At 34.9% G+C, this 23,550-nt stretch overlaps 2 protein-coding genes across 2 annotated transcripts; one reads left to right on the top strand and one right to left on the bottom strand.

Moving 5' to 3' along the window:
• The first annotated feature begins 1,463 nt into the window (after positions 1-1,463).
• Positions 1,464-18,073, top strand: LOC145587407 (protein ENHANCED DOWNY MILDEW 2-like). The gene is made up of 19 exons (XM_081644146.1): positions 1,464-1,540; positions 2,125-2,551; positions 2,667-2,763; positions 5,121-5,174; positions 5,254-5,390; positions 8,327-8,420; positions 8,510-8,608; positions 9,104-9,351; positions 9,427-9,516; positions 9,609-10,127; positions 10,198-10,342; positions 10,453-10,554; positions 12,468-12,560; positions 15,518-15,559; positions 15,820-15,930; positions 16,956-17,027; positions 17,112-17,230; positions 17,310-17,385; positions 17,481-18,073. The coding sequence occupies exons 2-19, from the start codon at positions 2,142-2,144 to the stop codon at positions 17,904-17,906; spliced, it is 2,934 nt and encodes a 977-aa protein (XP_081500272.1). The 5' UTR covers positions 1,464-1,540; positions 2,125-2,141; the 3' UTR covers positions 17,907-18,073.
• A 92-nt stretch (positions 18,074-18,165) lies between these two features.
• On the bottom strand, positions 18,166-22,642 carry LOC145589389 (uncharacterized). Its single transcript, XM_081645933.1, has 7 exons — positions 21,450-22,642; positions 20,089-20,205; positions 19,560-19,738; positions 19,375-19,468; positions 19,201-19,278; positions 18,951-19,052; positions 18,166-18,630 (listed from the first exon to the last, which is right to left on the bottom strand). The coding sequence occupies exons 1-7, from the start codon at positions 21,924-21,926 to the stop codon at positions 18,502-18,504; spliced, it is 1,176 nt and encodes a 391-aa protein (XP_081502059.1). The 5' UTR covers positions 21,927-22,642; the 3' UTR covers positions 18,166-18,501.
• Between the last annotated feature and the right edge of the window lie 908 nt (positions 22,643-23,550).

Genomic DNA, 23,550 nt, shown 5'->3' with positions numbered 1-23,550 from the left:
GATTGCTAGAAGAAAATGGAGGTGAAAGTTGGAATTATTGTAGAATAATCGATAGTTGGGATTATTCAAAGTAAATTGGACAAAGTTGGGATTAATAAAGTGTATTTATTATTATTATTATTATTATTATTATTATTATTATTATTATTATTATTATTATTATTATTATTATTTTAGGTAAGAAGAAGTACTTAACAAAATTGACATCTCTCACATATCAAACTAATCTAACTTTGCAAAGTCAAATTAAAGGTGACAAATAAACCATTTTTTGGAGCTCCGCTCGAAGTTTAACTCAAAACCACATCCCAAATCGGTCCATTTAGCCTAACAATCTCGAATATTTAGGCTAATTTTTCCTATAGGTCTAAAAGTTAGACTCAAAAAATCCATCCTAAGTCAGACCATTTAGGTCTAAAATTTTTTAGATTTTGAGTTTTGAGGACGAAACTTATTTTAGTTAGGGTAGATTGTAAAACTTGAATGTTTTCGACTTTGAATTACAAAGATACAACATTTTTTTTAGGAGAACATGGAAGCAATAGTCCAAAAATAAGTTTAACGAGTATTTCAATGGACAATAGTATCCATACCGAGCACATGACATGTACATATACGTTATAGGTACTAGGTATTTTAATACAAGGGCGGATCTAGAAATTTTTTATAGACCAGGCTGAACTTATAAAGAGGGATATAAGTATAATAAGCCCACAAGGAAAAAAAAAATTTCCAAACAATGGAAATTGATCCCTCAACCTTCCAAATTCAAGCAACAAGTAACTAACCAACTAAATCAACTATAAAACTTAAATATTTTTACAAGGTTTTTTTATTTATATAATATTAAAAATCTGGGCATTGGGGGGGGGGGGGGGTAGGCCCCCCTTGGATCCGCCTATGTTTTAATACATTGTATATTACGATGTATTTTATAATTTTATTTATTTATTTATTTATTTTTGCAAATTTTGTTTTCAAATTAATTTATATAGATAGATTAATTTTTCAAAAAAAAAAATTTAAAAATTTGAATTGCAATTACACTTGAATCACAATAAATAAAATTTTCTAAACTAGCGTATCACGTACTTGCTTCATATATCCGATTCCGTACTCGCGGTAAAATACTAAAATGGGCAAGTGCCAAAACCTCAAGGCAAAAAACGAGTTAAGCACTTGGGTTTGTTTGACATCACTGTGGTTTTTTGTTTTTTAAAATCATATGATATATGTCATAAAATGAATAAAAAATTAATTAAACTTATTAAAATCATGATAATTTTGAAAATTGACAACACTTTTTTCTTGTTTCTTGTTTTTAGTTTTTTGTTGAATTTTTTATTTTATTTAATTTATTTCAAAATTGGTACGTACTATACTACAAGTGTACAACGCCACTGAAAAATGACACCAAAAACCTGCTAAAACTTCCCACTCCTTACACGTTCAATTGCATTTTTCCAGAATTCTTCACTGCTTCTTCACATTCTCTCTTCTAGGGTTTCTGCTGCAAATTTTCTGCGATTTTTCAACTTCAGTATGAATCTCTTCCCTATTTTACTTCTTCCGATGATTATAATTTTCTAAATTTCTATAATTGGTTTTGATCATCCATAATTATGTTTCTTTTTTTAGTGCTTCGTAATTTCCCGCATTTTCATCTGCTTCCTATTTTTTTTTGTTGATTATGTGCAATGTGTTTCATTTTCAAGCAATTCTATCTCTATGTTCTTTCACCATTTTTGATTGTTGCATATTATATGATTTTGCTTTGGTTTTGTTGCTGCAATGCTCTGTAATTTTTTGCATTTTTTTTTAAGTGTTATGATCAAGTTGAGGGTTCGAAAATGTGAACTATTGGTTCTAATTACTAAAATTATGAAAGATCGTAACCAGTGATTATGTTGTTACAAAAGAAAAATATGAACCTAATTGATAATTGAATCAAATATCCCTAAAAGTATGAGCCTTATTTGATAATTGAATCAAATTTGGACACTAATGTATTGCAGAACCCTTAAATGTTAGGATTTATTGATTTAGCTATGAAGTCAAATTTGGCGCTGGGACGGGCCTGTTTGAAGTAGACAGTGGAGCTTATATATATTTTGACTTGTGCAGTCGTTTTGGATTACTTGATGGAATCTTCAGATGAAGAGGGTGAGATTTTCCCAGAGAGTGTGACTGATTATCAATTCATAAATCAGGAAAATGAACTTGTTTCATTTGCATTTTTGCCCCTTCTTTGGTCCAAGGAAAAGCCTGTTGATTCTGTGAATCTCCAGATGTTCTTAACTGGTGTTTCTGATGATGGCCTCAGAAAGGTTTTTAAACAAGTTGTAGCGTGGAGATACGAGCTTTCCTATGTACAGCCTGAGATTTCGGTTTTTTGCAAGGGTGACTTTTGGGTAAAACTTCTGAAGCCAAAAAAGCTGTTTGAGCCTACAATTAGGTCACTACTAATCACGGTCCATTGCCTTCATTTTGTTAAACATAATGTAGAGGCTACTGAAAACTCTATATGGTGCCACTTGTCAAAAGTGTTCAGGTTTGTGGGATTTCTTTGGTTTTATAGCTTTCTTTTTGCAACATGTATTCATTATATTCATTGTGTTCATTATCATGTATTCCCAAGAAATAATATTTATCGCTATGTATTGCAGCACGTATGAGGTTGCCCCTTCAGAAGATGACTGTATGAATCATATTTCACTAATAAGATTTGCCTCCGAATGTGATAAGACCTTATTGGATAATGAGGTATACTTCATCTGAATCTTATTTTAGTATTTGTTGAGTTGCTTGCATGTTCAATATCAAGTGACTTTGGATTTGTGTGTATAACTGTGCCATTAGATTAAGTGATTGTCCTTTAAAAGCTTCTGTAATTAGATATAGGCCTATAGGCCATGCTTGGATTGGAGGTAATAAATAAAGGGGATATTAAAAGTCAAGCTAGGAAAAACATAAGTTTAGAGGTGGTGTTGTAGGGAGATAAGGTGTTTGTAAATGAAATAAGGTATTTGTGGCATGAGGAAAAGAGAGAGGTGGAGGAATCATTAACCTCATAATGAGGATAATAATTACCCACCTTCCCCCTAGTGTAACCATTACCCCCAAAATGAAAATAATAGTTCCTCTATCTTCACGTATCACCACACCACCATTACATAAAACTCCTTGTAATCACTCTATCACTTTTTCCTCCTCCCTTATATTTACATTCATTTTGTTTCGTTTGACTTTTATTACCCTAGTAACACATTACTCTCAATCTAAACAGTGCTTTAGATTTTTTTTTAAGGTGGTTTATATAATTATAGCCATTGTCATAATGATCAAAAGCCTTATTGCCCATATTAGGATTGTTGAAGAAGGGAGTGTGATAAAAGAATTTTGTATAAGCTCTCGTCCAAGGACAAGTAATTTGGGAAACCAGGTTAAATAGAGTTGCTTTATTTGAAGTTCAAAGTTCTTTAAATCAAGAAAATTACTTGTGATGTTTCTTGCTTGTGGACTTGTTTGAGCTTGGCAATTCAGGGTTTTTTAGTCATTATGAAGTTGGTTTTGGCATTTTGAGGCTGGGAATTTCATTGGGAGGGGATAGCAACTTGGAAATCTAGTGCTTGTCTCCTCAATAAGTTGTCTTTTAATCTGCAGCAGGTTGATTTCTATATGAAACCCATTTATGGCATCTAATTTGATAATTTGAGTAGCTTTTGTCGTGTCATACTTATGGATAGAAAGTAAGACTTGATAATCTTTGAAGATGATTATTGTTCTAGTGGGGATTTTCTAAACCAAGGGAAAATTATGCAATGCTAGGAGCCTTGTCACTTCTAGACCATATATAGGAAGAATTGCCAAATCAGTGGAGATGGGTTAATCGTGTTTGTCTCCAATATTTTTTCAAGTAAATAGGGAGATTAGGATTTTAGGAGTAGTTATTATTCTAAAACAACATTTGTTTAAGTGAATTGTTGGGCCAATGAACAAACCCACATCCGAGTGGAAGTGTTGTCCCACATAGAAAGAGTGTAAAAGTGTTAATGATGAGTATGGTGTATCCCATTTTGAAGAAAGAAGAAAGCTGTGTCCATTTTATAAGGCTAAGGCATTACTCCTCTCATTGCCATGAGGTTTTGAGGTGGATATCTATTAGACTTATAAAGTGGACACATAGTGGTGGTTGTGGACCACACCCGTTTAACATAGTATTAGAGCCAAGGTAGGGTTGGGTTGGTATCTAGCCATTATGGACAACTCACATGTACGGGAGTTTTGAGCCCATGAACTAACCCATATGGGTGGAAGTGTTTCCACATTGAAAGTGTGTAAAAGTGTGGGATATGTATCCCACATTGAAACAAGATAATTGTGTCTACTCTATAAGACTAAGGGGCTACTCTTCATTGCCACATGGTTTCCATCTTGGACTTATAAAGTGGACTGTGGCGGGTGCGGCCCAGACTGTTTAACATGAATAGAGCTGCAAAATTTGTGAAAGTAATAAAGTGAAAAAAGTAAGTGGAAGTATTAGAGTGGAGTGAAAAAGGATTAATGTGATGGAGAGAAGAGTAAAAAAACTTATTGGAATTGTTGTCTTCAACCCAAAATAAAAGTGTTATGTGAGGATATATTTGGGATTATTTAAAAAGGAATTGTGAAGATAATTCTGCTGGTTAGCATTCTATCAGTGGAAGCTTGTCCTTGTATTGGATTGTTTCTTCTAAGTATCAAACTACAAAATTCTAGCTTGTGTTTCTCTCTTTCTATTATATCACTCTATTAAAATGAGATGGTGTTTTCAAGTTTCTTAGGCTTTGAGATTCATTTACGCCCCTAAGAAACTTTCTATTAATTCAAAATAGGTGAATTCTGGAAGAGGAAAAAGCTTGTCTAAAGAGTTAAACACTTGATATCATAAAATTTGTGCTTGCATTTGCTGTAAATTCTGCAAGAGGAATAAAGCTTGCCAAAAGAATTAAACATGTGATGTCTTGAAATTTGTGCTTGGATTTGCATACTGTACAATTGCTAAGATGACATAATTGCCTTTTCTTTATTTCTTTTAAGATGAAATTATCTTTAACCTCTATGATGAATTCCTTGTACAGTACATGCTTGGGATTCTTTTGGAAAAGCCTAAGAAGGGGAAAGTGCTTCAAATGGTCAGTGCAAGATATTGAATTTAAACTCTATTATATGTGTATATCAAACACATGATGACATCTATCTTTGTCTAACTAGGAAGGCTTGCCTGTGAAGGGGACTGATTTTATTGTTGATGAAGAGGATGACCCTTTTGAGGTTGATGACTCAATTCACTACGATGACTTCTTTGATACATGTTGCTCCCTTTGTGACAATGGTGGGGATATTCTTAGGTATTTATATCTTTACTGCTGACTATAATTTTGTATATGTTGACTGTTGCTTTGCCTCGTCTACTTTCACTCCAATTTTTGGAGTGCACTTTGTTAATTTTATGCTGTTTTTGACTAATTATCATTTTGATCCTCAGCTAATAATGATGTTCACCACTTTAGGCTAGGCCACTAGGATGGTCGGACTTAGGTACGGGTGTCAGACTCGGAATATTTATAAATTTAAGGATCCGCTAACACGTTTTGAAAGAGTCCAAGTTTTGAATTTATATCAAAAGAATATACTTCCTTTGTTCCACAAATATTGCACAATTACCATTTTAGGATGTTTCGCAAATATTGCAACAATTCTTTATTTGCACATGTTTTCTTTCTCTCTCATCATTACATGGGTCCCTTCCTTTATTCCTCTCTATCTCTCACCTCTTCTTAAAATACGTTCCTCTACCTCATGTTGCAATATTTATTCCTCTCTATCTCTCACCTCTTTCTCTATCTCCATTCTTTTTGGTTTTATTCATTTTCCGTTTTAGTCCTTTCTGTGTTCTACTCACTTTGTTTCATTCTATTTTAGGCCTACCTCTGTTACCGTTTCACTTTTTTTTACTCAAGTCTACCCCTTTACCGTTTCACTTTTTTTTACTCCATCTTAATTACTCCTTTCCACACCCTCTCTCTTATTTTGTTCACCCTTTTGCCTTTTCTTATATCCACTAATTTTTTTTACATTCTCTCTCTTAATTTGTCTTACTTTATCTTTCACACACTCTCTTTTTTTTTCCATATTTTCTTAAATTGTGTGTGTGTGTGTGGGGGGGGGGGGGGGGGCTGCGTGTGTATATTTTTGTAGATATATACTTCCTTCGTTCTGTTAAAATTGCATCACTTGCCTTTTGAGGAAGTTTTTCAAATATTTCAATCAATTTTAGGAAAACAAATATCCCTATTCACATTGCAAATACTCGATATACCCTTACTTTTTAAGACTTGTTTATTTAGTTTGTGCTTACAATCACGTGGGCAAATTTGTAATTTATTCCTTTCTCTCTTTTTTTTTTTTAAATTTTTTTTTTTGGTACTCCAACGTTAACTACTACCATAAAACTTTCTTGAATTTTATTCTTGGTTCTTTTTCAAAACTCTCTTAATTTTTCTTGGAGGTTCTTTCGTTTTCTTACTTTACCCACCTTTTTTCAAACTCTTTCAATGACTATTTTGTTAGGTCCCTTTCTTTATCTCGTACGGTTCCTTATGACGATTTATGTTAGCCACATTGTTTGAAAAAGCGCGCCTAAGGCGATCACGGGTGAGCACTTAATTTGGTGTGGGCGAGGCGTTTTGGGTTAAGCGCACAAAAAGCGCCCAAGGTGCACTTGAAGCAAACTTGAGCCAAAATTTTTTAATTGCCTATATACTGCGCGTTGAGGCACACCTAGGCACAGCAAAACCCTTCTCGCTTCTTTATACATTGGTTAGCCAACCCCAAATCACTTTGGGACTACGGCTTTGATGTTGTTGTTGTTGCAGTCTCTTTTTCCTTTTTTCCCACTACCCAAAAAAAAAAAAAATGTGCCCTCCCCTACGGTGCAATATAAAAAGAACGGAGGAAGTGTAGGTCGTTGATTTGAAATACACTTGTATAAGTTCATCAAAACTCATATTTTAGCGGATAAAATGATTTTTTCATAAAAAAAGGCTGAACGAGAACCTACTAGTAGAGATTAAGTGATGTTAAGAAGGTGAGGAGGGGGGTTTAGGTAGATGGAAGATTTAATATTCAAAATTCAAAAGCATCCTCTTGGTGGAGTAAAAGCCACATGGTTTTGGAATGATGATGTGTTTTTTTCCTCAATCTGGAAAACAATTGTTTCATACTCCACAATTTTCTACTATCTCCTTTTTTTATTAGTTGACACAGTGACACATATTCTTCTTTGGGAAGTTTGCAATTAGTGGATACGTTTTTATTTTGGGCAAGTTTTGTGTGATAAAATGTCAAATATACCATTGCTTTTATTCTCTCTCCTCCCTTCACCTTACTAAATGCTAACACTCTCTCTCCTTCCTCTCAATCATAAGGTTAATCCTACTCTATTTTCCCTCTCCTCCCTAACAAAGTCACAACCACCATTATCCCAGTCATGTTGCCGCCTCTCTTCTTCTATGTCCTATTCACACAAGTATTTAGCTCCTCCGATTCCTCAAACAAGGAGTAATTTAAACTTTTTACACTAAAATGGCAAAAAACCAATGATGACAGCAATGATCCTACCTCCACTCTCCTCCCTGCGTCGCTCTATCGTACCACCACCTCCATCGCTATAACCCCAATCATCAAATCCTCATTCAACTCCACGCATGGGAACCCTCATCGATCACCACCACCATCACCACAAGTTTAAGGAAGATGAAATTCGAATACTTTAATTTGTGGCTTGGGTTCACTTTTCCTTTACAGAAAAAAAGGTTCAATGACTGTGGGGTCTTGTGGTTGCAAATTGAAGGGAGGGGTAAAATAGAGAGGATGTAGTGGCGGGCTTGGTGGTTGGTGTTCTTCAGTTGGGGATAGGGTAGTTGAAATGAAGAGGATAGGCAGGTGGAGTTGTGGGGTGGGTAAGATAAACGGGGTATTTTTGTATCACCTCTCCTAAGTTTGTGTGCCAAAATTAAACGTGTCAACTAATATAAAACGGAGGAAGTATGTAATTTGTGGTGTTATCAATCAAAACTTTGTCCGTTAAATAGGGTCATGCATTCCTCTTCTTCCAGGAAAATCTGCCTCATCTAAGATGAGAAAAATAAATTACTAGGGTACTCAGTAATTATTCATATTTATCCTTCAAGCCATATGTTTGCTTTTAACTCCTGAAGAACAGACTGTTGTATTCTTTTTTTTTTTTTTTTATTATTATTATTTTTTTTTTTCATTTTAACAGCTGTGAAGGGAGATGTATGAGATCCTTCCATGCAACCGAGGATTCTGGAGAGGGATTATGTGAAAGTCTTGGCCTGTCAATGGCACAAGTTAATGTAGGCAACTTTCTGCTACTCAAGGTCTTATATGGACCAACTACTAGCAATATCATTTTGCATATTTTATAATTGGTTTCTTTTTGCAGGCTATTCCTGTATTTAAATGCAAAAACTGTCGATATCAGCAACATCAATGTTTTATTTGTGGAAAGTTAGGCTCATCTGATTTATCTTGTAATCCAGAGGTATGCCTTTATGGAATTTTAACTAGACTTCTCTTTTTCCTTCTTTGGTATAATACTGCAATGTCGTTGTAAAGTCAAATGAACAGCCTTGTAATTGTTTAAAGCATGGATTTTGTTTTTGAAGACTCTATATCAAGAATTTGTTGAGTGACTAGTCAAACAGATGTATATGATTAAATACTAATAGTATGCAACTCAAATTTTTATAGTTTTCTCTTCCCTTTTCATGTAAATTTGATAAACTACCCTATTTATCTAATTTTTTTTGGCACTCTGCTCTGAAGTTATCTGGTACTTTGGTGAAGACAGGGTGGATAGTAGTGTTATTGCTGGTTTGCAGCCCTCAAATTAGCCTGTTAGGGTGCATTAGTGTTATAATGAGTAATGACCTTGTCGTATAAATAAAATGGGCATATACAGTACTGAATTTCTCTTTATTTGTGTGGCACAACTTTGAGCTTTACAGCCTAGTTCATCTAACACAACTTCTTTCAGGTTGTCCCCTGTATTGCTGCTAATTGTGGCCGGTTTTATCATCCTAGTTGTGTTGCTAAAGAACTACAAAAGAGAAATGATACCCAGGATGATGATCTTGAGAAAAAAATAGCTGCAGGAGAGTCGTTTGCTTGTCCTGTACATAAATGTTTTGTTTGTAAGCACATAGAGGATAGAGAAGTTGATGACCTACAATTTGCAGTTTGTAGACGTTGTCCTAAATCATATCATAGGAAATGCTTACCAAGGTATTCATTTTTGAATGATTATTTTATGTATAAAATTTGATTTATAATTGCTTAACTTTATTTTGCTTTTTTCAGAGAAATTTCTTTTGAAGATGATGATGAGAATGGAATCCCACAAAGAGCTTGGGATGGTCTTTTGCTAAAACGTATTTTGATATATTGCATGTAGGTTATTTATTGTTTTTTCTAGTGCAAAATTTGAGATTTGAACTGTGGTTTCTGTGTATGTGTTTTGATTTGCTCCAAACTTTGGACAGGGACCATGACATTGATCCAACACTTGGCACCCCATTGAGGAACCATATATTATTTCCTGGTAAAGAGAGAAAACGTGTATCAGAGAATTGTTTGCCTAAAGTGAATGTCCTGCCTAAGAAAAGGAAACTGATTTCGTACCATTCTTCTATTGAAACTGTTGAACGTAAGAATGTAAAACAGGCTGATAAGGCTCATTGTTCTAGTTTTAAAGGGAGTGATGCAACTAGGCAAGTCGGAAAAGGTAGTATCAAACCTAGTTCTGATGCACAGAAGAATTCAACCTTCAGTAATCTCACTTCTGCTTCAAGACGTCAAGTTAAATTTTTGCCAACATTAGCTACAAGCAAAACAGTGCGTGATACAAGTAAATTTATTTTTGAGAAAAGTCTGAAGCCAAATGTGATGAAGCTTGGCAATGCTAACAAATTTGGGAGGAAACTCAATACCATTCATTCAGCTAAGCCCCTGCTAGAGAAACAATGCTTCTCAAATCCTGTTGACATTCAAATAGAGAAAAGGTGAAGGGTTGGTTCTTAACGCTACTATGTAATTTTGGTACTTCAAAAACTTACGACATTTTTACTGTAGGATAAATGCTCTGATGGAAAATGTCGACGCTTCTTTTAATGAGGATGAATTCAAGAAGCAGCAGGTTGTTCCTTCCAATTACAAGGCCTCTCAAATTCCTTTAGATAAGACTCTGTCGAAGGTGAAAGTAGAGGTCACGGTTAAGGTAAATTTTCTGAACCTGTTGAAACTTGAAAGTGTTTGCTGCTCCTGTTTTTAACTGTCAAGATGTCTGCTGGCATTTTGAATTTTCTTTTCCCCTTTTAAATGTTGCAGGCCATTCGAACAGCCCTAAAGAAGCTCGAAGATGGTGGCACTATTGAAGATGCAAAGACCCACTGTAGCGCAGGATTGCTTTGCCAACTCCCAATATGGAAGGTTTGGACTGTTAATGAACTTTCCTTTCAGTAATCATGTTTGTGCATATTGTTACCGGGATACTAGTATTTGTTAATGGACTATAGGCCAAAATGACATTTTATGTGTAGATGCTACGGTGAATCTCTGATATAACTTTTTGTTTATTTTGGGAATCAAAAGTATTCAATGTAAATGAAAAATCTGTTTAATAACAACAACCAACAATAATATAAACTTGGAGTGAAGTTTTGACTTTGGGGATGGGTTTATGTTATTGTTGCTTTGTACCCTTACCATATGGAAATTTTGGGCAAAAACTGATGGGTAAAGTGGGGATGTGAATATCAAATATTTTTTCACATGCAGGTAATTATGGGCTACGCTTTTTATGACAGCTTGCTGCCTGTGTCTTACCCATTTATCGTGATTTATACATTGCTGAAATCGCCTTGTAAAGGAGATGATAAAATGAATGTTTAAAAACTTTTCTATTGCATGAAATTTTGTAGCATCCCCTTCTTTTGCTTGAAACAACTTAATTTGATTTAGATTTCACTTTTTTTTTTTTTTTTTTTACATTTCAGATTTTAGTATACTAGAATGAGTAAGTGTGGTAATGACTTCAACTAACTTGCAAGTTGCAACTGTGCATCTGTAGCATTCCATCTACAATGGGTAGCAGTTATCGGAAGGGCATGGAAGTTTATAGACGGGTTGATTAGGATAGTTTGTTGATATGGATAGTGTGTAAGTTACTATGTTATAAACTGAGATGGAATATTGTGAAAATCACCCTTGCATCTTAATCTCTTGCCATATCGCTCTAGGTTTACACCAACTTGCTCCTGATTATTAGGTTGGCATTCTGCTCGCTGACTTATTAATCTGCATGCACCTTCATTTCCTTTGGCAAGTGTAGGATGATGGCTTAAGGGACTAAGGCTTTGTTCTCTTTACCTAAAAATGTGTTTTGAACAGAATTTTTAAAGTCTGATCTGGTCTGTTATCTGAATTGTTTTGGTTTGGTCTGATTTGCCTGAACTTTGACCTTAGTTGTATGTTAATGTATAAGAAAATCATTATCAATTGGGATATTGTTAGATTTGTCTCAATGTGTATTTTTCAAAAATCTTATTTATATAATTTTTGCAAGGATGTAATTAAAGGTATATGACAATATGCAAATGGAAATACAAATTTTTGGTTTGATCTGAATTTTGTAAGACTAGTTTGATTTAGGGGTGAAAGTTCGGTTTGCGGTTTGGATTATAGCCAAAACCGAATCCAATCCGAATTAATTCGGTTTCGGAAATCTCAATCCGTATCCAAACCGAATTAAGGTTCAATCCAATCCAATCCAATCCAAACCGAATTAATTCGGTTTTTCAAATTAGAATCCAATCCAAACCGAAATTTGCTCCCTTCTTTTGCAACATTCAAATCCGAAACTCGAACTTCACCCTGAAAATTCCTACAATCATTTCTTGTTAACTACATTCTTTGTGAGAGAGTAAGATATTGAGAAAGGAGAATTGAGAATTAGGTTCTTTTTTAAGTTTATATATGAAAGGGGAAAGTGGTTGGATACTTTGAAAAAGAAATTAGGCTTAAAGTATTGGGTCGAAATTCGGTTTGTAATTCGGTTTTCGGTTTTTTTAAACCCCAAACCGAATCCAATCCGTAATCCATATTTTCTAATTTTTTCAATCCGATCCAATCCGAATTCTTACAAAATCCAAACCGAATTACTAATTCGGTTTGGTTTTCGGTTCGGTTCGGTTTTAATCCGAATTACTTTCACTCCTAGTTTGATTTAGTCTGATTTGAGTAATAAATAAGTAAAGGCGAAAGGAACAATGTCTAAATGGGATTGATTTCAAGTAAACTATTTTATGCTAATTGAAGCACATATATTGGCTATATGGTTGCAGAAAAGGCTTAATATGTATCTTGCACCTTTTATACATGGCATGTCCTATTCATCCTATGGACGGCACTTCACGAAACTGGATAAGCTTCAAGAGGCAAGTTCTTCTATTACCAGAGTAGAAAACTCTTTTATGATGATTCTTCTACTTTAACTTTCACAAACAACTGAATATAGGTGAACTAATTGCTAATTTACTGCAAATGTCATGATTGAAGGAATAATACTGATTTTGTGTATATTTTGTGAGAAATTTATTAGGGAATGTTATAAATTTTGTGTATAAATTTTATGAGAGATTTATTTTATTTTATTTTATTTTTATTTTTTTATAACTGTTACATTAATTACTTAATGAACTTGTACAAGATGTGTTATAAATATGCTTTACTGCAGTAGTGCATTATTCTGGAAGCACATTGACCAAATTAGAATATATGACTACTATGACTTTGATAATTTTGGGAAACTGTGGAAAGTCTGGAAACAGTTTATAGGGCCTTCCTTGATTGTGTTTTTACCTTTTAAATGAAAAGATTATAGTATTGCTTCGATTGTTTTCTTGTAGAACTTGTGTTTTTGTTACTACGAGTAGAATTTTAAAAAGCTTGCTACTGATGAGAACCAAGAAGCTCCAAGAGTTCCTAGAAGTGGAAGGGTTTATCAGCACAATTTATAATTAAGTTCCTTCTAATGAGCCATTTGAGATCTAAAATACATTGGGCTTTGGATTGTAATCTCTTGGGAAGTTTGGATCAAGGCTTAGAGAGGCATGTGAGCTTGCAGTTGTGAGCTTTCATCTATTGTTATTGTTTTCTTTTGATTTATTTGCTAACATGGTTTTATCATATATCTTAAATTATGGGTTGTACATTTTGGCCTTTCTTTTAGTTAGCCTTTTTAATCTGTAGTTGGCGTGTGGCCTTGCGCTTGTGAGCTTTAAGTCCTTAGGTTTCTTAGTCTTTTGAGCTCATAGGGATTGCATGTTTTTTAATTTTTTATTTTTTTTTTATAAATACTTACTGCTACACCCAGTTGAAGGGTGGATGTCTATGAATATTTTCAGTTGCTTAAGATTGTTTTCTGAACTTTCTTTCGTTGGTGAGATCAGCTTGACAATTAAAGTCGTTGCCTTGTTGTATCACTTAGATCCACATCAGCTACAGTGTTACGTTGAAATGTTATCCTTATTAATGAACAATTTTGAGGTAGAAACTTATGGTTCGTATGTTTTTGATTTTCTAAAATCATGGAAATAATTTGTGTGCGTGTGTGTGTCTGTTTGTGAGGACGGTGGTGTCTGATGGTAGCTGCTAAAAAGAGGTTGCCTCTGGGTCTCAAGTGTTCTTGCATGTGGTCACATGGTCTTAGTGTGTTTTGAGTCTTTTGACTGACGTGTGCTCATGTACATTTGGCGACAAGGGCATGAACTGAGTGCTGAAAGGGATTTTGTGAACACATGGCAACACAAGCAAGTGTTGAGTTAATTTTCTATTGGTGAAAAGAGCGGAGATGAGGGTCGTGAAGGCGAGCATGTCAAGGAAGGCACAAGTCGACAACAAATATTTATTTATTTTAGGACTCTTGGGAAATCTGGGGGTGTTTGCTTTAAACAAGTGGCGAAGTCTGGCGATACATAATCTATAAAGGTCTACAATGCAACACAAATAATTAAGCAACACTACTTTGAGTAGGAAGCTTATTCACTGCTCCCTAAAGAACTTTTTGGACTTACATTGCTTTCCTTGTGAATAATGAGTGGATATAATTATGACAAGGTAACCTAAGGCCTAGGAAAATTATATGATAGTCTAGGAAAGCACTTGAAATATCTAAAGGAGGTGGGATTTTAACAATTTGGCAACATTTAACAATTTTATAACACATTGTTCTCTGTGTTCGCGATGGACAACATAGAAGTATAATGAGTGGCATGAGGTTAAATAGAGTTTGTGTTTTAGCAGCTTCACCTTTGTGCTGTTCGAATATATCTCATGAATTTCTTTATTCTCTCTTTTTACTTTTTTATTTATTTTTTATTTTTTATTGTTTTAAATTTCTTTTTACATTAAAACTGCTTCTGAAACCATTTGCTTAACCTCAGCAGGTTTTTGTGAGAAAATAGCTCGTATAGTTTCCTCTCTTGCCATTCTAAAAAAATTCTTTGATTTTTTCATGTCAGTTGTTTGTATCTTGGTTCACTTTTTGTGTATACTTATTCTGGCTGCAGTGGTTTATATGCTGTCATTGGACTTAACAAACATTAACTTCATACACTGCACTAACTTTAGCTGTTGATGTGACATCATGGCTATGATGTACACACGTAAAAATATATTACAACTGCTTTAATTGGCTAGCCATGATGATATTTGAATTAATTTTCTTTCCAGATCACACCATACTGTTGTAAAGTGCCTTTTGTGAAGGCTGTTTTAATGTTAGACTTTGGTGGGTTCTGTCTTCAGATGTATAAAATACAATGTGGTTGTTATAGCATTGTTGTGACAGATGGTTTCCTTAAGATCCTTGACCCCTTATATAACTTAAGACCTATGTCTTCACTGCAAAGTACATGTTGAGGGCTTACTGTTTTCCTGTCCTTGTTAGATTGATTCCTGTTTATACTACCCAAATAGCTGCATATTCATGAGCATAGTCTTTTATAATGATGATGGCAATCTGTGTGTAGGGGAGTGGTTAACGTATTTGAAATAAAACATGAGGTTTGGAGTATTAAGTTAATGCACTATCTGTTGTGCTCATTTGAAATTGGGGAGAAATCCATGCGGGGCTGCCCTTGATCTTTTACTGCTGGAACCTGCAAATGTTATCATTGATGCCTGATTTCTGATTAGCACATCTTTTGCTCCCTTGCAGTTTCCATGTGGTTGTTAATGGTATTGTAAATCACATAAAAGCATCCTCCCCCACCCCCCCCCCCCTCCACCCCCCCCCCCCCCTCCTCCTCCTCCTCCTCCTCCCTCTACCAAAAATAAAAAAAATTCCCTTACACATAATCATTTTTTTTTTTATTTTTAATTACTTTTCCAGATTGTTGAAAGGCTACATTGGTATGTCCAAGACGGTGATATGGTGAGAATACTTTCCTTAATCTCACCTTCTTTGTTTAGTACTCAAGTTCCAAGCATTGAAAAAATCTACAAAAAAAAAAATGTAGCAGCACCTCTTGTGTATGTATGCGGTGTCAATATTGCGAAGAGGGTTAAAAGTCAAAGCAAAGCTAGTTGAGGCAACATTATAGCAGTCTAGCTATTCAGATGGTAGATCCTAATATGATTATTGGTATCATCACTGAGTTACTGATGTAATTTGAATTGCCTATGGCGTTGTAGATAGTGGACTTCTGCTGTGGTGCTAATGAATTCAGCTGTTTGATGAAAAAGAAGCTGGATGATGTTGGGAAGAAGTGCTATTTCAAAAATTTCGATCTCTTTCCATCAAAGGTGGGGAATCATTACCATTACTTATAAATTAATAATTGGCATCTTGATACTGTTGGTATTTGGTACTTTGACCATTGTCATTAGTTCCAGTCTTGACTAGCTAGACATAGTTACCAAGACACTGCTTTTCTGGTACATAATATGAAATCATAGAAAGTCCACAAACCGCCACTCTCACATAATCTGCACATTTGGTATTAGTACAGCTGCTCATAGTACTAGATTAAACATGTCAGCCGTCCTATGACTCCTATCACCCCCATTTACTATTTATGGCATGCCTTGGAGGAATAATAAAATCAGCATTTTGTACCCAGTGTAGAAGCCTCTATATGTATAATTGTTTAGTAGATGCTAGCATGCTGCTAGCCTGCTTGTATAAATGGCTTAAATTGTTGCTTGGAATGTGCCTAGCTCCAAAAGCCTTAAGTAATTGTAATTTATCATAGAATTAATGAAATTGAAAGAGAAATGTCTCTATGAAGTGAAATAAAGGAAAATTGTCCATATCAGACCTTTGAGTGGTTGGATAGTATGATACTGATAAGATAATGAGAGCTGTCTCGATTCCCCTCTCCCTAGGATTTGGATTTAAGACCAGAATTCTATGGTGTTGATTAAATTCCAGTGGTAAAGCCATTATTAGGAAGGTTGGACTAATTGACTATGCTGTGTTATATGGGTTGTTGAAATTTTTTAACCGTGACTTATCTCTTAAGGTTTAATTAATCATGGGCTTTGTTTGTAAGCTGGAAAATCTGGTAAGAATGAGAATATCATTGGCTGGGTCTTGTATATATTGTGTTAGATGTTAATTAAGAATGAGATCAGCTGTTTCTTTGTTTTCTTTGTTCTACTAGGTTACCTGGTTTAGGAAACAGAATGCACATAAGATTTATTCACTCTGTTCTTGATCCAGAGGCCATAGGGGCAACTGTTTACTTTTCTGTCACTACTATGCATGATTAAAATTGTAATATGGGATACTGTTTTGTGTTGACTTATTGTTATTCAACGTACTGCAGAATGATTTCAATTTTGAGCGAAGGGATTGGTTTAGTGTTCAATCTGGAGAACTTGCAGAAGGCTCTCGACTGGTGAAATGCCTGGCTCAGACTTGATATTATTTACTTTTTCATTGTTCATTGAACTTGTGCCTTTATTCTTTTTCTGTTGGCTAGATAATGGGGCTGAATCCTCCTTTCGGAGTTAAGGCATCACTGGCTAACCAGTTCATCGATAAGGCTCTTCAATTTAACCCAAAGCTTCTCATTTTTATTGCCCCACCAGAAACTCGGAGGTATGGGCATGCGTTTTCTTGTTACTGAATCTCTTCTTTACTCCTTTTTTTCCCCTGTCAAAGTAAATTGTCATTGTAGGCTTGATTCTGGGAAAGGCCCGACCCGCACAAGGTATGATTTGATATGGGAGGATTCATATCTACTCTCTGGCGAGGTATGTGGTATGAATTAGTCTAATTTCTTTCCTTATTTCATTATTAGATCTGACTTTTGAGGTATGTGGTATGCAATTGATTTGTTTGCTGTCAGGCATTCTACCTTCCTGGATCTTGTGATACTCGTGAAAAGCAACTATCACAATGGAACAATGTTACTCCTCCCCTTTATCTCTGGAGCCATCCTGACTGGACTAGAAAGCACAGGGAAATTGCCTACAGGTGCGGACACTCTCAGATTTCTGGTCAAATACCATGCTCTCGCCCACCTACTTGGAACTATATACTTGAAGAGCAGCAAGATTGTTACGGTGATTTCTCCCATCTGATGAATATGTATGGTGATCTTCCCCGCATGTTAGATGATGTTCCGGAACATAATCATAACCCAATGATAACAAATGTGGCAGGACAGCTGGAAGCCAATGTGTGCGTTACTCCTGTTGACAATCTGGAGGACATGGATATTTCTCCCACCAATTCTCCAAGTTACTTTATCTCTTTACTCATTGACTTGTAAATTCCTTAGATCCTTGTAAAAAAAGTTGGCGAAAATATGTCATATTTAAAGCTGTGAAGTCTGCTAACTATGCACACTTATACCCGGTGCATATAGCCCTGTTTTGCTATCAATATGCATTATGTATGGCCACTGCAGTTTTGTGAAGCTTAAGTTGTCTTTTAAGTATATCAAACATCATGGTTACTAGCGTTAATGCACAAGATTTCCTTTTATTTTAATCAGCATTTGACAAACTAGAGAAATGGATTTTAAGTGGTTGAACAAAAAATATTTCCATCTTGTCTCCCAATTTGTCTTTGCTGCTCTTAGTGAGAAATGGACGTGTGTAACTACATAGGAAAGTCTACAATCACGGATAAAACCGTTGTCATTTTAACAAGCCAATAAGGGGCATATATCAGAAGCAGCCCTCTTTAGGGATGTAATTAGTTTTTTGTTACATTCTGTTAATTTACAAAATATGTAACTACAATTCTGCAGAAAATGTACTTTGTATATTACAAGCACCAAAATGCCTCCAGTCATAGTTGCACTTGCAGTTATGCCTGGGGCATGTACAATTACACTTTAGATCTACAGGCCAACTGGATAGTTAACTTGCATCGTTAAGGGAATTCAGCCGTCTAAATCTCTGATCAAGTTCTTTCATGACAGCGGGTTCCTGCTTTTTCCTCTGCTTTGATATTGTGTTGGTCATAGAACCAATTTTATCAAAAGCCACCTGCACAAAGTAGCTAGTAATCAGGATCCAAAAGTTTGAAGGTAGATGATTGCAGATTAATTGACAACTCACTCCTGGATGAACAAGTTACTAATTTGCGTGGACTCTTGTACTCGAGTCAAGAAAGTGTCACTCCTATTTTATGTAAGATTTCCCGGTTATCTTTTAGTCCCAAATGAGAGTGACAATGCATATGTTGGAGTGTTGAAGATCCAACACGGGTTGAGGTAAAATGAAGAATCTAAGTAGCATAGTATTCTAAGCTAATAAACTGATATGGCCTACTCCAAAAAGAAAATACAGTACGAACTTCAGCTTACCGTCAATAAATCATCAGGGTCAAACATGTGGTGAGTAGTTTTATGCAATATGCTTATTACATCACCAACATGATGGCTCAGAAGCAACTCATCCTCTTTCATCTGCAAGTAAATAGTATACTGTATAAGAATCTGTTCATCATATCGTCAAAAACTCACTCTAACCATGTCTAATTCATAGAGATTTGACCTCCAAACAAAAATTGGAAGACTAAGATATTAATAGCACAGAGGATAAGTAATGACTCACCTTAAATATAGCCAAAGCTACGTGGAACAAAACTTTAGCTCCCTCGTAAAATAGAACATCCCACACCCGCATAGTTGTCTGTGGAATGGACTCCAGAACAGTAGCAGTTATGAGGGGGAACAAACTTTAAATATTGAAAAACAGATAGACAAAGATAAAATTCTTTGATCAAACCTCTGAAGGTAAGCTTTTTGAAAAGAGGCACAAGAACCATTCAGTGGCAACAAGGGAGACATCAAATTCTAAGGCTTCCAAATGAGTAGCTATCCTGCAATTTTTTGTTACAAATTTTTTTATGAAAACAATCAAAACAGTTGATATCATAGGGCAATCAATTTCAAATGGAAATACAATAGTACCTCGGATACTTTTGAGTGAGTAAATCCTGAAATACTCTTTGCTCAATATGGCACCCAGATAAGTTATTTGAGTAACAGTCACTGACTAACACATTTTCCAATAGGACAGCTAGCATCCAAAACGCATCTTCCTCTGTTTTCATAACGAGTAATAGTAATGCTGCAACATAGTTCAAACCCTGAAACACCAAATGAGCTAGGTTAATATGTGGAGCAGGAGTACAGCTCTACATGTACAAGAATAGGCTATTGCACCTTTCTGTCATATAAAGGGGTGGAGGGAGTAGAAATGAATGTTGTATGTTCATGACAATTAATACAATAATACAAACAATATTAAAATCAGCATCAATACTTCAATTGAAGAATCATGACGATTGATACAATCATACAAACAATATTAAAATCAGCCTAAATGCTTCAATTGAAGAATCATTGAATGATACAAAAATGAGGGAAACATGAAGTGTACCAGCACTAATAATGTCAATTCCCTTTTTTGTTACATTAAACGAGATAATAGAATCACCTGACAGTAACCAACATAAGAATCACGAAAAGAGTACCCAACAAGAACACGTCGGAGTGCTGCATGGCCCTCAGGTGTATCCAACCAAGGATGGCCAGGAAAAGTCCGAGGCAAGTCCTGCAAATATATTGGAGACTTCATGAATTCAGCAAAAGTATTAACACATATTCCAACATATACTCAAATCAATATGCATTAATGCCAGTCAAAACAATGAGCCACATTTCCCATTTTCATGCCATGGAAGATGTACATATATATGGCCAAGGAGATACTAAATATAAAAAACTTAATTGCTATACTTATTCATTCGCCGTTATGCAATGAATTTGTAATGTGTGCATACAGGAATGCTGTCAACCCAGTTACTAGCCACACTATTTGGCTCTGCACTTTAAGTTCATATTGTCCCTTATTAGAGGGAGTGAACAACATATATTTATGAAATCACAATTGTAAAATGATGTTGCTAATTTTCTCTAAAATTACACCACCATATTTACAAACTACTAGTACATGATTTGCATGCATTTGGAGGATTAAAAGGGTTCACAAGGATAACCATTCCCTTGTCTTTCACTTCTATATCAGTTGAATTGCTCTGACAGAACCGCAAGACTGCAACTATAGTAAAGCGATATCAACAAAAATCCACTGAGCTCCAAATTTGAGACCTGTACGCAAATTACTAAAGTGATAGCGTGATGCCATAAACATGACTATCGAATTCTATCTATGGCTTCACCAAGCAAGAACTCATACAAAACCTCATGACCACCAACTATGACAGGAATGCCTCACCACATTGTGAACGAATAACATGCGTTTGGAATGCCCAACCTGCTATTACATTGGAATGCCACTACCCCATCCATGACTCATCACACATCACTAGGGTGAAGATACATCATCACACTAATCTCACCAAATGTATGTAATGTATCATGGCATCAATTACTATGAAGTACACCACATAACAGAAAGGAGATGGATTGGTCCATGTCATCTTTGACAAAGTGCAAAACACAGAAACCTCGATAAGGCAAATCCTATAGTTAACCTATTATACCATACAAAGAAAATCACATGTTCTCATCCAGCAACTAGTCCATTAATTTGACGTCGATTGTAAATTAAAAATAAAAAAACCTGACTAAAAGAATCAGCTATGAACAATGCATAATGCTTAAAAAAGTTAAATACACATATAAACATCCAAATCAAAAATCAAAGTCCACAGAAAACAACCCATTTGATTACAATGTACAGCAAATAAATCCACCCTGCAAATAAACAATAACAAGAAAAAATCCAACTGTAAGACTGATCAACACAGCCCAAAAAGAACCAATTCAACTCACATGATCAATCTGTTTGGTAGCGGCCGTGGCCTTGCCCTCGGTCGCCTTAATAAGATCATCATAATAACTCTCAGGGACGGTCGATTTCTTCTTAGCAGCACCAGATAATGCAAACCAGATCTTAGGCCTCAAAACTGGTGGAATCCCTTTCCTAATCAACCTTTTCAATGTGATTGCATTAGCTAAAGCTGATAATTTAAGGGATGCTTTTAGGGTTGATGAGACTTGAGTATGAAGGTACCAATTAGCACCTTTGCTAGCTTCCAATGCCCACCAAACCCTTCCTTGTTCCCTCACTTTTTCTCTCACCTCATTCAACACATTCACATCATCAACATTCCCTTCAACTGAAAACCCATAAATATCTTGAAATTTTACTGTCAAATTTGCCCTCCTTGTATGAAGACTAGGCCTATAATTGATGATTTGTGCCTGGTACTCAAATGACATATTTCTTTTGCTTTCTGTCGCATACATTTTTTTTTTTTTTTGCTTTCTGGGGTTTTCTGAATTGATCAAAGATGTTCAAATTCAAGGATACAAATGTTTAGATTTGATAAAAGGGTTCAAATTTTGAGCTAAATTGCTTGAATTTCCAATACCTAGATAAGAAAAACCCCTAAATTTGGTCCCTTAAAACTTGATAAAAATCAAAATTGAAGAAGAATGTTCCTAGAAGATCTAATCACACACAAAAATGGGCAAAAATTCAATCTAACAACAGATAAATTGACCCCAAAAAATAAATTTACTGTACAATTCTTTCCTTTTTATCCACAATTTCAAATGATTGGATATGAACTGAACAGACTTCTAACAACAACAAAACAAATAAAGACAAACAATATCAGCAATAAATATCAACAACAAAATAAAGGGAATTTATTCAAAATAATCCCAAGAATATGGGGAATTAAGGGTAATAAAAAAAGATGATAATAGAACTAAACAAGGAAAAAAGGTGGGATTTTTATTAAATTTTTTCCTTGTGTAATCTAGAATGCAGAAAATTGAGAGGAAAAAGAGCAAAATGGGGGTAATAATAAGAAGAAGAGGATAATCTGCGAAGTATGCGGGGATTTGAGAGGAGAGAGAAAGAGAGGTGAGGAGTACACGACGGAGATTCAGCTTCTATTTTTCTTGACAACCACCCTTGTTAGAGGAGCCTTGAGCTCACTACTTTTTTTTTTTTTTTTTTTTTTTTTGATAAATTATGATAATTCTTTTATTAGTAGTAAAATTTTTGTCAGGACAAGAATTTCAAACGTTGAGATTTGAGAAAGCTTGAATTTTTTGGTGGGGGGAGCTATTTGATGACATCATTAATATTTTTGAAATGAGGACTAATTACAATTATTAATTGGATATGAAATCTATGATTTTAATGAGATTTGGCAATTATAAATATGTTTAAGTTTTACTAGCAAGGCAAATGATTTTTTTAAGCCAATGTCACAATTTATGTGTTATTTTATTGGTTTTAATATGATTTTTGTGCAACTAAGGATGGTGGCTATTGTATGAATTAGGTTAGTTTTTAACATAAGCTGAAATAGTGTTGGTTCTTGACTTGATTTGGATCGGTTGAGACTTCTTTTTTAATAAAAATAAATAAAAGCTCTTAAACCGGTATCAATATAAGCCAATTTGAACCAAGTTGGCGAATAGCAAATTCAACCTATGACTCCACACAATTAGCCAATTAGGTGGATCAAATTGATTACTTCCAAGTCAAAGTTGCTTCAAGCTCTGTCAGCTAGTAAACATGGGGTAGGCTTAATTAATCCACCTCAATGGCCACCTCTACATACAAGTAGTATATAACTGAGATAAGCAATAAGTTAAATGTTTTCATCATTTAACATTAGATATTTCGAAAAATTCTCATCAGCTAATGTAATAACTTGAATGTCTTATAACTCTAGTAATGCTCATTGGTATTAGATTATTGTACGATATAATTTTCCGTAGGTAAAAGGGAGAAGAAGGATCAAGTTTTCCATCATCACCCATCTCGATCAATCGAACAGTAGAGTAGAGAAAAAAATTCAGAAATTTAGGGTTTTAGTGATTAGAGTATATAGGCTCTGATATCATGTCA

The sequence above is a fragment of the Chenopodium album genome, chromosome 17, assembly GCF_948465745.1.
Source record: "Chenopodium album chromosome 17, dcCheAlbu1.1, whole genome shotgun sequence".
Lineage (NCBI taxonomy): Eukaryota > Viridiplantae > Streptophyta > Magnoliopsida > Caryophyllales > Amaranthaceae > Chenopodium > Chenopodium album.
This window is presented reverse-complemented; position numbering and strand designations above follow the sequence as displayed.

What these genes read in the sequence shown, in the direction of transcription:
- LOC145587407 (XM_081644146.1), top strand. Translation starts at nt 2,142, where the DNA reads ATGGAATCTTCAGATGAAGAGGGTGAGATTTTCCCAGAGAGTGTGACT. An exon ending in AGACCTTATTGGATAATGAG is followed by an intron (nt 2,764 to 5,120) that starts GTATACTTCATC and finishes TTCCTTGTACAG; the next exon opens with TACATGCTTGGGATTCTTTT. An exon ending in AGGGGAAAGTGCTTCAAATG is followed by an intron (nt 5,175 to 5,253) that starts GTCAGTGCAAGA and finishes TTGTCTAACTAG; the next exon opens with GAAGGCTTGCCTGTGAAGGG.
- LOC145589389 (XM_081645933.1), bottom strand. Translation starts at nt 21,926, where the DNA reads ATGTATGCGACAGAAAGCAAAAGAAATATGTCATTTGAGTACCAGGCA. An exon ending in CTACCAAACAGATTGATCAT is followed by an intron (nt 20,206 to 21,449) that starts GTGAGTTGAATT and finishes ATATATTTGCAG; the next exon opens with GACTTGCCTCGGACTTTTCC. An exon ending in ACCCTGATGATTTATTGACG is followed by an intron (nt 18,631 to 18,950) that starts GTAAGCTGAAGT and finishes TACTTTGTGCAG; the next exon opens with GTGGCTTTTGATAAAATTGG.